Consider the following 12,856-nt stretch of genomic DNA (forward strand, 5'->3'; position numbering starts at 1 on the left):
TGGTTAGGAGATAGGTGGGAGGAGTAAACAGAACAGAACGCTGGGAGGAAGAGGAAGTGAGGTCAGACTCGACAGCTCTCCTCTCGGGAGCAGACGCAGGAGAGACGCCATGCTACCTGCTCCAGGGAAGACGCACACTATGAAGCTCCGACCCAGGATAGACTTAGGCTAGAATCTTCCCGGTAAGACCGGTGCTATACAGATGATAAGAAATGGGCTAGTCCAGGTGCGAGAGTTAGCCTAGAAGAGGCTAGATAGGAATGGGCCAAAGCAGTGTTTAAATGAATACAGTGTCTGTGTAATTAATTCGGGGCAAAAGCTAGCCGGGCAGGCGGCTGGGGGTTGGGGACGCAGCCCTGCCGCCGCCTCCATGTTACAACAAATGGCGCCCAACGTGATGGACTAAACCCACTTAAAAAAACCTGAGAAGGCTTAAAAATAAGGGAGAGAGAGTTTAACACAGATTTTTGCTGTTTGTTGGTGGTGTGCTGTAGAGAGATTTCCTGATTCGGCAACAGCAGCAGAAAAAACACTGTGTCATTTCAAAGCGTGGCTTCCTGGGGCTGTGCCGCCAGTGCAAACTCTGGCTTTATGTTTGTGTTCCCACTTGGGATCGGAAGGAGAGTGCTCTGAGACCTTGACGATGACTCAGAGCTCCCCGCCTGCTCCTGGGCAGAAGGCAGAATCAGGCTTAGGCATGCGGAAGAGCATGGCGGATTCCTGCCGCCATACAGAGACGTGTTTTTATACTGTGCAGTGCTCTGTGTGTCAGATTTGGATGTTACTTGGATGAAAAGAATTTCTGTGCTGCACGCTCAGTCTCAGAATTAAAGTGCTGAGTGCCGCTCCTACCTGGTAGCCCCAGAGCTAGCACAAAATGGTACGTCCTCCATTTTGAAATTTTCCTGACTCAGCAGCAGGAACAAACCTGTGTTGTTTTAAAATGCCGGCTTTCTGGGCCATCCTGCCAGGGCAAACTCTGACTGTTTGAGGCAGGAGGGCCGGCTACTGAGAGAGGACTTGAGTGTTGTCTGTTGTAGCTCGCTGGCTGGCAGGGACCTTGAAACGCTAGTTGTGGCTATACACATGGCTACAGCCAGTACCTCAGCCGTGAGGTTGGAAAGCTAAGGATCCAGACGTCAAAGCCACGGCTTTAGTCCTACTGATATTGCTTGGTAAATTAAAGACTCATGTGGTCAAAAAACAGAGATATACAGTAAAGAGAGATTCAAAGACAGAGAAAATTTCTGAATGGTTTAAAGTGTGTTAAAAATATATGCAAGCTGAAAGTTGAAGTTCTTAAAGCAAAAAACAATAAAAGGAAGAGAGTTGTTGTGTGTCGTAGTACACACCTTTAATCCCAACACTTGGGAGGCTGAGGGAGATAGACCTCTGTGACTTCAAGGTGTGGTAGCACACGCCTTTAATCCCAGTGCCTAGAAGGCAGAGACGAACAGATCTCTGTGAGTTCAAGGTGTAGTAGCAAACACCTTTAATCCCAATGCCTGGGAGGCAGAGACAGGTGGATCTCTGAGAGTTCAAAGACAGCCTGGTCTACAGGGTTATTCCAGGTCAAAGATACATGCTCAAAAAGCAAAAAGTTAACCTAGGAATGTCACAGCTTAGATTCTTAAGCGTCTAGTGATTTAAAGGCGTAAATCAAAAGTGCTCCTGGATAGTAAAAAATTGCAGATTCACAATAGGACAGATTCAGACCACTAAATGAATCACACTGTTGGATGAATGTACGTTGGCTTGGGAGAGAGAAGAAAAAGAATATAGAGAATAAAGTTAATGGTTTAAAAAGAAAAAAGTAAAAGTAAAGTCTTTAAAGAGACAGAGTACAGATAGTTATAGATATAAATAAAAATAAGCCGCGTAAAAATGAAAAATTCACAGAGAGTCTGGATTATGTACATTGTGTTTTCTTTAAATTTTTTGACTGTGAAGGAGCTAAGTACAGAGAGATATTTCATTATATGGGCTGCCAAGCTAAACCAGAATGGATATAAGGGTATTACGATTTCGAAATTTGGATCTAAGGACATGATGCTTTGGAAAGGAGTTTCTTGTTTTGTTTTCACAGAGGATGAGACCCTGTTCATTTCTTCAATTCCGATTTGGTATGATGGACCACGTCCTCCTGAAGGGTTGCTGTGAACATCTTCAGAAAATTGCTTTGCTCAACTGCCAACTGAGATGAAACTAGCACACAGATTATACCATGAAAGACCTAATTAACGACGCCCCCATTCAGCAGGAAGCAGTTTGGAGAGAAAAAACTGCGCCCATGTTCCCAAATATAGTTTATAAATGTTCTTTTACATTTAAAGGGGGATATGATATAGACATGAATAATTTGCATTAGTATAGATTTTGCTTTATTGATAGAGATTTACGGTCAATTTTGTTATATGTATAAATGTTTCTGATGTAGCTTTTACTTGATAACTGTTTTGTTATATGTAATTTTGCTATGTTAAAGTTAAAGCCTTTTTTTGTTTAAACCGAAAAAGGGGAAATGATGGAGGAAGGTCATTGGTTAAATTAAAAGAAACTGCTTTGGCCCATCTCATTGGTTAGGAGATAGGTGGGAGGAGTAAACAGAACAGAACGCTGGGAGGAAGAGGAAGTGAGGTCAGACTCGACAGCTCTCCTCTCGGGAGCAGACGCAGGAGAGATGCCATGCTACCTGCTCCAGGGAAGACGCACACTATGAAGCTCCGACCCAGGATGGACTTAGGCTAGAATCTTCCCGGTAAGACCGGTGCTATACAGATGATAAGAAATGGGCTAGTCCAGGTGCGAGAGTTAGCCTAGAAGAGGCTAGATAGGAATGGGCCAAAGCAGTGTTTAAATGAATACAGTGTCTGTGTAATTATTTCGGGTAAAGCTAGCCGGGCAGGCGGCTGGGGTTTTTGGGATGTAGCCCCGCCGCCGCTCCATATTACTACACATTGTTTTCTGTGGTGGGTGAACAGCTCAAAGTTTTAATTCCTTATTCCTTTCCAAAGACATGACACTCAATACTTCTGATCCTTGCCTATTAAAAGTTGCTAAGATACTTTTGTTAATACACCAGAAATCAAAACTCCTAGAATGGTTTGAAGATTACCAATCTCCTATTTACATCCACTTAGAAACTCAAAATGCAAACTGATTGGCAGCTAGGAGTTTTGCACATGCAGTCACAACAAGACAATGCCAAGACAGGTAGAGTGGGTACTAAAACTCAGTAATGGATTCTTATACATAACACTTTAGGCAAGGAAGAGAGTCCCCATGAAGCCACAGGCATGAACAGGAGTGGAACTCCTCCAGGTCAGGGAGTGCTACTACCCTAAGGCCGCAAATGCTAGGAGGAAACTGGGAGGGATCATGGTCCCAAACCTTCAGACAGACCAGAGCTACACTGATTTTATTTCTGAAATCTTGCCACCAGTTTTCTGAGGTAACTAAGGTCTGCCATGCTGAGCTGCCTAGTCATTGGCACTGTCCCCAGTAGCTCTAGGGACTCAAGAGGATGGTTCATAGTACTTTGTAAAGGCTATGTCAGAGTTATGCATAATAATGGGCTGGTCAAAAGTCATCCCGAGAATGGTAAGTCACCAGAAAAAGGTTAGAACGTTGTGAGGAGATATTACTAAAATATCCTGAGCTCATCTTGGGCTCAGGGTGTATGTGAGGCAAAACTTAGCACCTGTTCATCTATGGGCAGTACAGGAATCCATTAAGAATAGTGACCAGGAGAGCAGTGAGTGCCTGCCTACTGGGCAGGCCTCAGGGTCCCCTGTAAGGGAGCCCGCGCACCTCCAGCTCATGCGCCAGGCTTCCTGTGCTCTTCTGGATATCGCCCCCCCTCCTCCTTGCTCCATTCATCCTTTTGCCCCTGGATCATTGGGCTCCCTAGCGGCCCTGTTTAGTTGCTGAGGAATCCCATCGGGACGGGGAACGGTTCCTGTTTCTACACTGAAGAGATACACGCAGAGAGTCAATCACAGCAGAGACTGGACCAAGACACCAGGCCTCTCCTGGCTCCATTTGATGGAAGAGATGGGAAGGCACCAAGGCAAGAATTCCTCCTACAACCTGAAAGGCAACATGACACCACCAGAATCCAGGGATCCCGAAATAAGAAGAATTGTACACCCTACTCCAGAAGAAATAGAAGAAATCGACTCAACAGTGAACTATATGAAAATAATAGAGGACCTTAAACAGAAGGTGAAAAACTGCCATAAACAATTAGAGATCACAAACAAAACGGTAGAGGAAATGAACAAATCGCTCAAAGACACACAAGAAAACCAAGAGAAACAAAAAAAAAGCAATCAAACAGGTTAGGGAAGTGGTTCAAGACTTGAAGAATGAGATGGAAGCAATGAAGTAAACACAAACCGAGGGAAGAATGGAGATGGAAAATCTGGGTAAACGAACAGGAACTACAGAGACAAGTACTAACAACAGATTACAAGAGATAGAAGAAAGAATGTCAGACACTGAAGATACCATAGGGAAAATAAACACACTGATCAAAGAAAACAGCAAAACCAACAGATTCTCATCACAAAACATTCAGGAAATCTGGGACACAATAAAAACACCAAACCTAAGAATAATAAGGATAGAAGAAGGAGAAGAAATATAGCTCAATGGTCCAGAAAATATATTTAATAAAATTATAGAAGAAAACTTTCTCAACCTAAAGAAAGATATTCCTTTGAAGGTTCAAGAAGCATACAGAACACCGAATAGACTGGACCAAAAAAAAAAAAAAACATCTCCTCGCCATATAATAATCAAAACACAAAACATACAGAATAAAGAAAGAATATTAAGAGCTGCAAAGGAAAAGGGGCAAGTTACTTATAAGGGTAAACCTATCAGACTTACACCTGACTTCTCCATGGAAACCATGAAAGTCAGAAGGTCCTGGATGGATGTACTTCAGAAACTGAGAGACCATGAATGCAAGCCCAGACTACTATACCCAGCCAAGCTTTCGTTCACTATAAATGGAGAAAACAAAATTTTCCAGGATAAAAACAAATTCAAACAATACGTAGCCACAAATCCAGCCTTACAGAAAGTAATAGAAGGAAAATCACAAACCAAGGAGTCCAACAATGACCACAATAACTCAAACATCTAGAGACCCTTCACCAGCACAACTCAAAGAAGGGAAACACACAAACTCTACTACTAAAAAAGTGACCGGAGTTAACAACCACTGGTCATTAATATCACTTAATGTCAATGGACTCAACTCACCTATAAAAAGGCACAGGCTAAAAGATTGGATACGAAAACAGGATCCAACATTCTGCTGTTTACAAGAAACACACCTTAACCACAAAGACAGGCACCTACTCAGAGTAAAGGGCTGGGAAAAGGCTTATCAAGCAAATGGACCTAAGAAACAAGCAGGTGTGGCCATACTAATCTCTAACAAAGTTGACTTCAAACTTAAATCAATCAGAAAAGATAGAGAGGGACATTTTATGCTCATAAAAGGAACAATTCATCAGGATGAAGTCTCAATCCTGAATATCTATGCCCCTAATATAAAAGCACCCATGTATGTAAAAGAAACATTACTAAAACTCAAGGCTGCCATCAAACGGCACACACTAATAGTAGGAGACTTCAACACTCCTCTCTCACTAATGGACAGGTCAATCAGACAGAAACCTAACAGAGAAATAAGAGAATTAATGGAGGTAATGAAGCAAATGGACTTAACAGACATCTATAGAACATTCCACCGAAAGAGGAAAGAATATACCTTCTTCTCGGCAGCTCATGGAAACTTCTCGAAAATCGACCACATAGTCGGTAACAAAGCAAACTTCTACAGTTACAAAAAAATATTCGTAACCTCCTGCGAAAAGTTAGAATTCAACAACAGTGCTACCCCCGGAAAGCCTACAAACTCATGAAAACTGAACAGTCAACTAATGAACCACACCTGGATCAAGGAAGAAATAAAGAAAGAAATCAAAGTCTTCCTTGAATTCAGTGAAAATAAAGAAACAACCTATTCAAACTTATGGGACACTATGAAAGCAGTCCTGAGAGGAGAGTTCATAGCACTAAGTGCCCACTAAAAGAAAACAGAGAAATGGGCACAGGTGATCACTTCTTAGGTATAACCCCAGAAGCACAGACATTAAGGGCAACATTGAATAAATGGGACCTACTAAAACTGAGAAGCTTCTGTAAAGCAAAGGACACTGTCACTAAGACACAAAGGCAACCTACTGACTGGGAGAAGATCTTCACCAACCCCGCAACAGACAAAGCTCTGATCTCCAAAATATATAGAGAACTCAAGAAACTAGACTTTAAAATGCTAATTAACCCAATTAAAAAATGGGGCACTGCACTGAACAGAGAATTCTCAACAGAAGAAGTTCAAATGGCCAAAAGACACTTAAGGTCGTGCTCAATTTCCTTAGCAATCAGGGAAATACAAATCAAAACAACTTTGAGATATCATCTTACACCTGGCAGAATGGCTAAAGTCAAAAACACCAAGGATAGCCTTTGCTGGAGAGGCTGTGGAGGAAGGGGTACCCTCATCCATTGCTGGTGGGAATGCAATCTTGGGCAACCACTGTGGAAGTCAGTGTTTCGGTTTCTCATGAAATTCGGGATCAACCTACCCCTGGACCCAGCAATACCACTCTTGGGAATTTACCCAAGAGATGCTCTATCATATGTCAAAAGCATTTGTTCAACTATGTTCATAGCAGTATTATTTGTAATAGCCAGAACCTGGAAACAACCTAGATGCCCTTCAATGGAAGAATGGATGAAGAAAGTATGGAATATATACACACTAGAGTACTACGCTGCGGTAAAAAACAATGACTTCTCGAATTTTGCATGCAAATGGATGGAAATAGAAAACACTATCCTGAGTGAGGTATCCCAGACCCAAAAAGATGAACATGGGATGTACTCACTCATAACTGGTTTCTAGCCATAAATAGGGGTCACGGAGTCTACAATACGCGAACCTAAAGAAGCTAAGAAAGAAGGTGAACCCAAGGAAAAACATATAGCTATCCTCTTGGATAAGGGAAGTAGACAAAATTGCCGGGGAGAAAAGTTGGATCTTGGGGGTGGGGTGGGATGGGGGTAAGGGGAGATGGGGAGAGAAAAGGTAGAAGGGAAGGAGGGGGGGACTTGGGGAAACAGGAGTATCGGGATAAAGGAAGGTTGGATAGGGGAGCACGGAACCACAATTCTTAGTTAAGGGACCCACTTTAGGGTAGGCAGGAGACTTGACCCTAGAGGTGCTCCCAGGTGTCCAAGCAGAGGTCCCCAGTTAGTTCCTGGGGGAGCTGAGGATAGGGAACCTGAAATGACCCTATCCTAGAGCAATACTGACGAATATCTTGCATATCATCCTAGAACTTTCATCTGGCGATGGATGGAGATAGAGAGAGAGACCCACACTGGAGAACTGGACTGAGCTCCCAAGGTCCCAATGAGGAGCAGAAGGAGGGAGAACATGAGCAAAGAAGTCGGGACCACGAGGGGTGCACCCACCCACTGAGACAGTGGAGCTGATCTACTGGGAGCTCACCAAGGCCAGCTGGACTGTTACCGAAAAAGCATGGGATAAAACTGGACTCTCTGAACATGGCGAACATGAGGGATGATGAGACGCCAAGGACAATGGCACGCGATTTTGATCCTACACAATGTGCTGGCTTGGTGGGAGCCTAGCCATTTTGGATGTTCACCTTCCTAGATATGGATGGTGGGGGGAGGACCTAGGACTTACCACAGGGCAGGGAACCCTGACTGCTCTTTGGACTGAGGAGGGAGGGGGAGAGGAGTAGGGGGAGGGGGAGAGGGGTGGGAGGAGGGGGATAAGAGTGGGAGGAGGGGGAGAAGAGTGGGAGGAGGGGGAGTGAAATGGGAGGCTGGGAGGAGGTGGAAATTTGTTTTATTTTTTCTTTATTCTCCTTTTATCAATAAAAAAAAGAAAAAAAAATAAAACAGAGAAAGCACACATTGGAGACTTAACAGCCCACCTGAAAGCTCTAGAAAAAAAAGAAGCAGACTCACCTAGGAGTTGTAGAAGACTGGAAATAATCAAACTGAGGGCTGAAATCAACAAAATAGAAACACAGAAAACAATCCAAAGAATCAATGAAACAAAAAGCTGGTTCCTAGAGAAAATCAACAAAATTGATAAACCCCTATCCAAACTTATCAAACGGCAGAGAGAGAATATGCAAATTAATAAGATCAGAAATGAAAAGGGAGACATAACCACAGACACAGAGGAAATTCAAAGAATCATTAGATCTTACTACAAAAGCCTGTATGCCACAAAACTGGAAAATGTAAAAGAAATGGACATGTTTTTAGATAAATACCATTTACCAAAGCTAAACCAGGACCAGCTGAACAATCTAAATAGACCTGTTAGTCGCGAAGAATTAGAAGCTGTCATCAAAAACCTCCCTACCAAAAAAAGCCCAGGACCAGATGGTTTCAATGCGGAATTCTACCAGAACTTCCAAGAAGAGCTTATTCCTATTCTCCTTAATGTATTTCACAATATAGAAATAGAAGAGTCATTGCCAAATTCCTTTTATGAAGCTACAGTCACTCTGATAACAAAACCACAAAAAGACTCAACCAAGAAAGAGAATTACAGGCCAATATCACTCATGAACATCGACGCAAAAATCCTCAACAAAATACTGGAAAAACAAATCCAAGAACACATTAGAAAAATTATCCATTATGATCAAGTAGGCTTCATCCCAGAGCTGCAGGGCTGGTTCAACATACGAAAATCTATCAATGTAATCCATCATATAAATAAACTGAAAGAAAAAAATCATATGATCATTTCATTAGATGCTGCAAAAGCTTTTGACAAAATTCAACATCCCTTTATGATAAAAGTCTTGGAGAGATTAGGGATACAAGGGTCATACCTAAATATAATAAAAGGTATTTACAGCAAACCGAGAGCCAACATCAAACAAAACGGAGAGAAACTCAAAGCCATCCCACTAAAATCAGGAACACGACAAAGATGTCCACTCTCGCCACACCTCTTCAATATAGTGCTTGAAGTTTTAGCAGTAGCAATAAGACAACATGAGGGGATCAAGGGGATTCGAATTGGGAAGGAAGAGGTTAAACTTTCATTATTTGCAGATGATATGATAGTGTACATAAGAGACCCCAAAAACTCCACCAAAAACTCCTAAAGCTGATAAAGAGCTTTAGTAATGTGGCAGGATACAAGATTAACTCCAAAAAATCAGGTGCCCTATTATACACAAAGGATATGGAAGCAGAGAGGGAAATCAGAGAAGCATCACCTTTCACGATAGCCACAAATAGCATAAAATATCTTGGGGTAACTCTAGCCAAGGAAGTGAAAGATCTATTTGACAAGAACTTTAAGGAATTGAAGAAAGAAATTGAAGAGGATACCAGAAAGTGGAAGGACCTCCCTTGCTCTTGGATTGGGAGGATCAACATAGTAAAAATGTCAATTCTACCAAAGGCAATTTATAGAATCAATGCAATCCCCATCAAGATCCCATCAAAATTCTTCTCAGATCTTGAGAGGACAATAATCAACTTTATATGGAAAAACAAAAAACCCAGGATAGCCAAAACAGTTTTATATAATAAAGGAACTTCTGGAGGCATTACCATCTCTGACTTCAAACTTTACTACAGAGCTAGAGTATTGAAAACAGCTTGGTATTGGTATAAAAACAGAGAAGTCGACCAATGGAATCATATAGAAGACCCAGATTTTAACCCACAAACCTATGAACACCGCATTTTCGATAAAGGAGCTAAAAGTATACAATGAAAGAAAGAAGCATCTTCAACAAATGGTGCTGGCATAACTGGATGTCAACCTGTAGAAGAATGAAAATTGACCCATATCTATCACCATGCACAAAACTCAAGTCCAAATGGATCAAAGACCTCAATATCAGTCCAAGCACACTGAACCTGATAGAAGAGAAATTAGGAGGTACCCTACAACAGATGGGCACAGGCGATCGCTTCCTAGGTATAACCCCAGCAGCACAGACATTAAGGGCAACATTGAATAAATGGGACCTACTGAAACTGAGAGGCTTCTGTAAAGCAAAGGACACTGTCACCAAGACAAAAAGGCAACCCACTGACTGGTAGAAGATCTTCATCAACCCTGCAACTGACAAAGGTCGGATCTCCAAAATATATAAAGAACTCAGGAAACTAGACTCTAAACACACAATTAAAAAATGGGGCACTGCACTGAACAGAGAATTCTCAACAAAAGAAGTTCAAATGGCCAAAAGACACTTAAGGTCATGCTCAACCTCCTTAGTGATCAGGGAAATGCAAATCAAAACAACTTTGAGATATCATCTTACAACTGTCAGATTGGCTAAAATCAAAATCACCAATGATAGCCTCTGCTGGAGAGGTTGTGGAGGAAGGGGCTCCCTCATCCATTGCTGGTGGGAATGCAAACTTGTGCAACCACTTTGGAAAGCAGTGTTTCGGTTTCTCATGAAATTCGGGATCAACCTACCCCTGGACCCAGCAATACCACTCTTGGGAATATACCCAAGAGATGCCCGATCATATGACAAGGGCATTTATTCAACTATGTTCATAGCAGCATTATTTGTAATAGCCAGAACCTGGAAACAACCTAGATGTCCTTCAATGGAAGAATGGATGAAGAAAGTGTGGAATATATACACATTAGAGTACTACTCAGCGGTAAAAAACAATGACTTCTCAAAATTTGCATGCAAATGGATGGAAATAGAAATAGTATTATCCTGAGTGAGGTAACCCAGACCCAAAAAGATGAACATGGGATATACTCACTCATAATTGGTTTCTAGCCTTAAATAAAGGTCAGTGAGTCTATAATTGGATATCCTAAAGAAGCTAAATAAGAAGGTGAACCCAAAGAAAAACATATAGCTATCCTCCTGGGTAGGGGAAGTAGACAAGATTGCCAGGCAAAAAATCGGGATCTTAAGGGTGGGGTAGGAGGGGGGTAAGGGTAGATGGGGAGAGAAAAGGGAGAAGGGTTGGATGGGGAGAACTTGGGGCCACGGGATGATTGGGATAAAGGAAGGTTGGATAGGGGAGCAGGGAAGCACATATCTTAATTAAGGGAGCCATCTTAGGGTTGGGATGAGACTTGGACCTAGAGGGGCTTCCAGGTGCCCAAGGTGAGGTCCCCAGTTAGTTCCTGGGGCAGCTGAAGATAGGGAACCTGAAATGATCCTATCCTATAGCCATACTGATGAATATTTTGCATATCACCATAGAACCTTCATCTTGCGATGGATGGAGATAGAGACAGAGACCCACACTGGAGCACTGGACTGAGCTCCCAAGGTCCCAATGAGGAACAGAAGGAGGGAGAAGATGAGCAAAGAAGTCGGGACCACGAGGGGTGCACCCACCCACGGAGACAGTGGGGCTGATCTATTGGGAGCTCACCAAGGCCAGCTGGACTGTGACTGAAAAAGCAGGGGATAAAACTGGACTCTCTGAACATGGGGAACAATGAGGGCTGCTGAGAAGCCAAGGACAATGGCACGGGATTTTGATCCTACTTAATGTGCTGGCTTTGTGGGAACCTAGCCAGTTTGGATGTTCACCTTCCTAGATATGGACGGAGGGGGGAGGACCTAGGACTTACCACAGGGCAGGGAACCCTGACTGCTCTTCAGACTTGGGAGGGAGGGGGAGAGGAGTGGGGGGAGAGGGGAGAAGTGGGGGAACGGTGAGAGGATTGGGGGGGAGAAGTGGGAGGCTGGGAGGAGGCAGAAATTTTTTTTTCTCAATAAAAAAAAAGAAAAAAAAAGAATAGTGGCCCGAAGCACTCCATTACATTATGAAATACCTTATCCCCTCCACTGCACTGTGTTCACTGAGGCAATAGGACGGAATGATTACCTTAGAGAGATTTACAGCCACATATTTAGAGTTGAACTGAAGTGGGTTTTCTTAATTTCCTAGACTTTTTTCTACAACAATGTTCATTGACTTTTAGTTCTTTTGTTGTTTACTTCATTTATAGGCTCCTTTAAAGAAACTTAAAACTGCTTGTTCATAAAGTAAATATCCACATGCATCATTTCTTATCATTTTAGGGCAGTTAGAAACATCAGATAATAAACTTTAACAGGGGCTTCTCTGCATGTAGAGAACAATAAATTAAAAATCAGATTTAATGTTCAAACCTAGAAGTAGTTTCCAATTATCTTGAAAAATAAAAATCAATGGAATGAAATCCTGTCTACTCCCTAAGCTCATTGCAGCTGTGAGATAGTAATTCTTTGCAACATTTTTGTTCTCCGTGGTTATGTTACTGCAGCTCAGCTGAGCGTTCAAGTTCTCCAAACTTCTGGTTAAAAGTCTATGTGCATTTTCTTTGTGTATTCTTTGATTAGTGTACAATTTCCTGTAATGTGAAAATTACCTCATTCTGTAGGTCACGGATCATTTTGCTCTTTCTTTCCACTTCAGTCTTCAAAAAATTAATCTGAAAAATAAATAGAATATTTATTTTTATTTTATTGATATAGTACCATGTTTTTTTACTTTATATCATTTTGAGGTATCCTAAAATTATTACAGTGTTAATAAAAACATTGAAAAAGAAAGGATTAAAGTTTCATTAACCAAAACCTTAATTTCCTATATCTTTATTCAATTTATTACATGTATATTGTTTATTATATTAAAGCTTTTGTAAGTTTTCAAAGACACAATTTTATATTAGTGAAATATACTCATGTTCTTTTTAATACCAACCAATCTATATTTGTTTTCAACT

At 41.7% G+C, this 12,856-nt stretch overlaps 1 protein-coding gene across 1 annotated transcript in view; it reads right to left on the reverse strand.

Moving 5' to 3' along the window:
* LOC142832304 (leucine zipper protein 2-like) overlaps positions 1-12,856 on the reverse strand; it is a 385,340-nt gene that overhangs the window by 147,621 nt on the left and 224,863 nt on the right. The window contains exon 5 of the mRNA XM_075942703.1: positions 12,500-12,562. Within this exon, the coding sequence (XP_075798818.1) occupies positions 12,500-12,562 (63 nt within the window). The remainder of the gene's footprint in view (positions 1-12,499; positions 12,563-12,856) is intronic.

This window comes from Microtus pennsylvanicus, chromosome 12, assembly GCF_037038515.1.
Source record: "Microtus pennsylvanicus isolate mMicPen1 chromosome 12, mMicPen1.hap1, whole genome shotgun sequence".
Classification (NCBI taxonomy): domain Eukaryota; kingdom Metazoa; phylum Chordata; class Mammalia; order Rodentia; family Cricetidae; genus Microtus; species Microtus pennsylvanicus.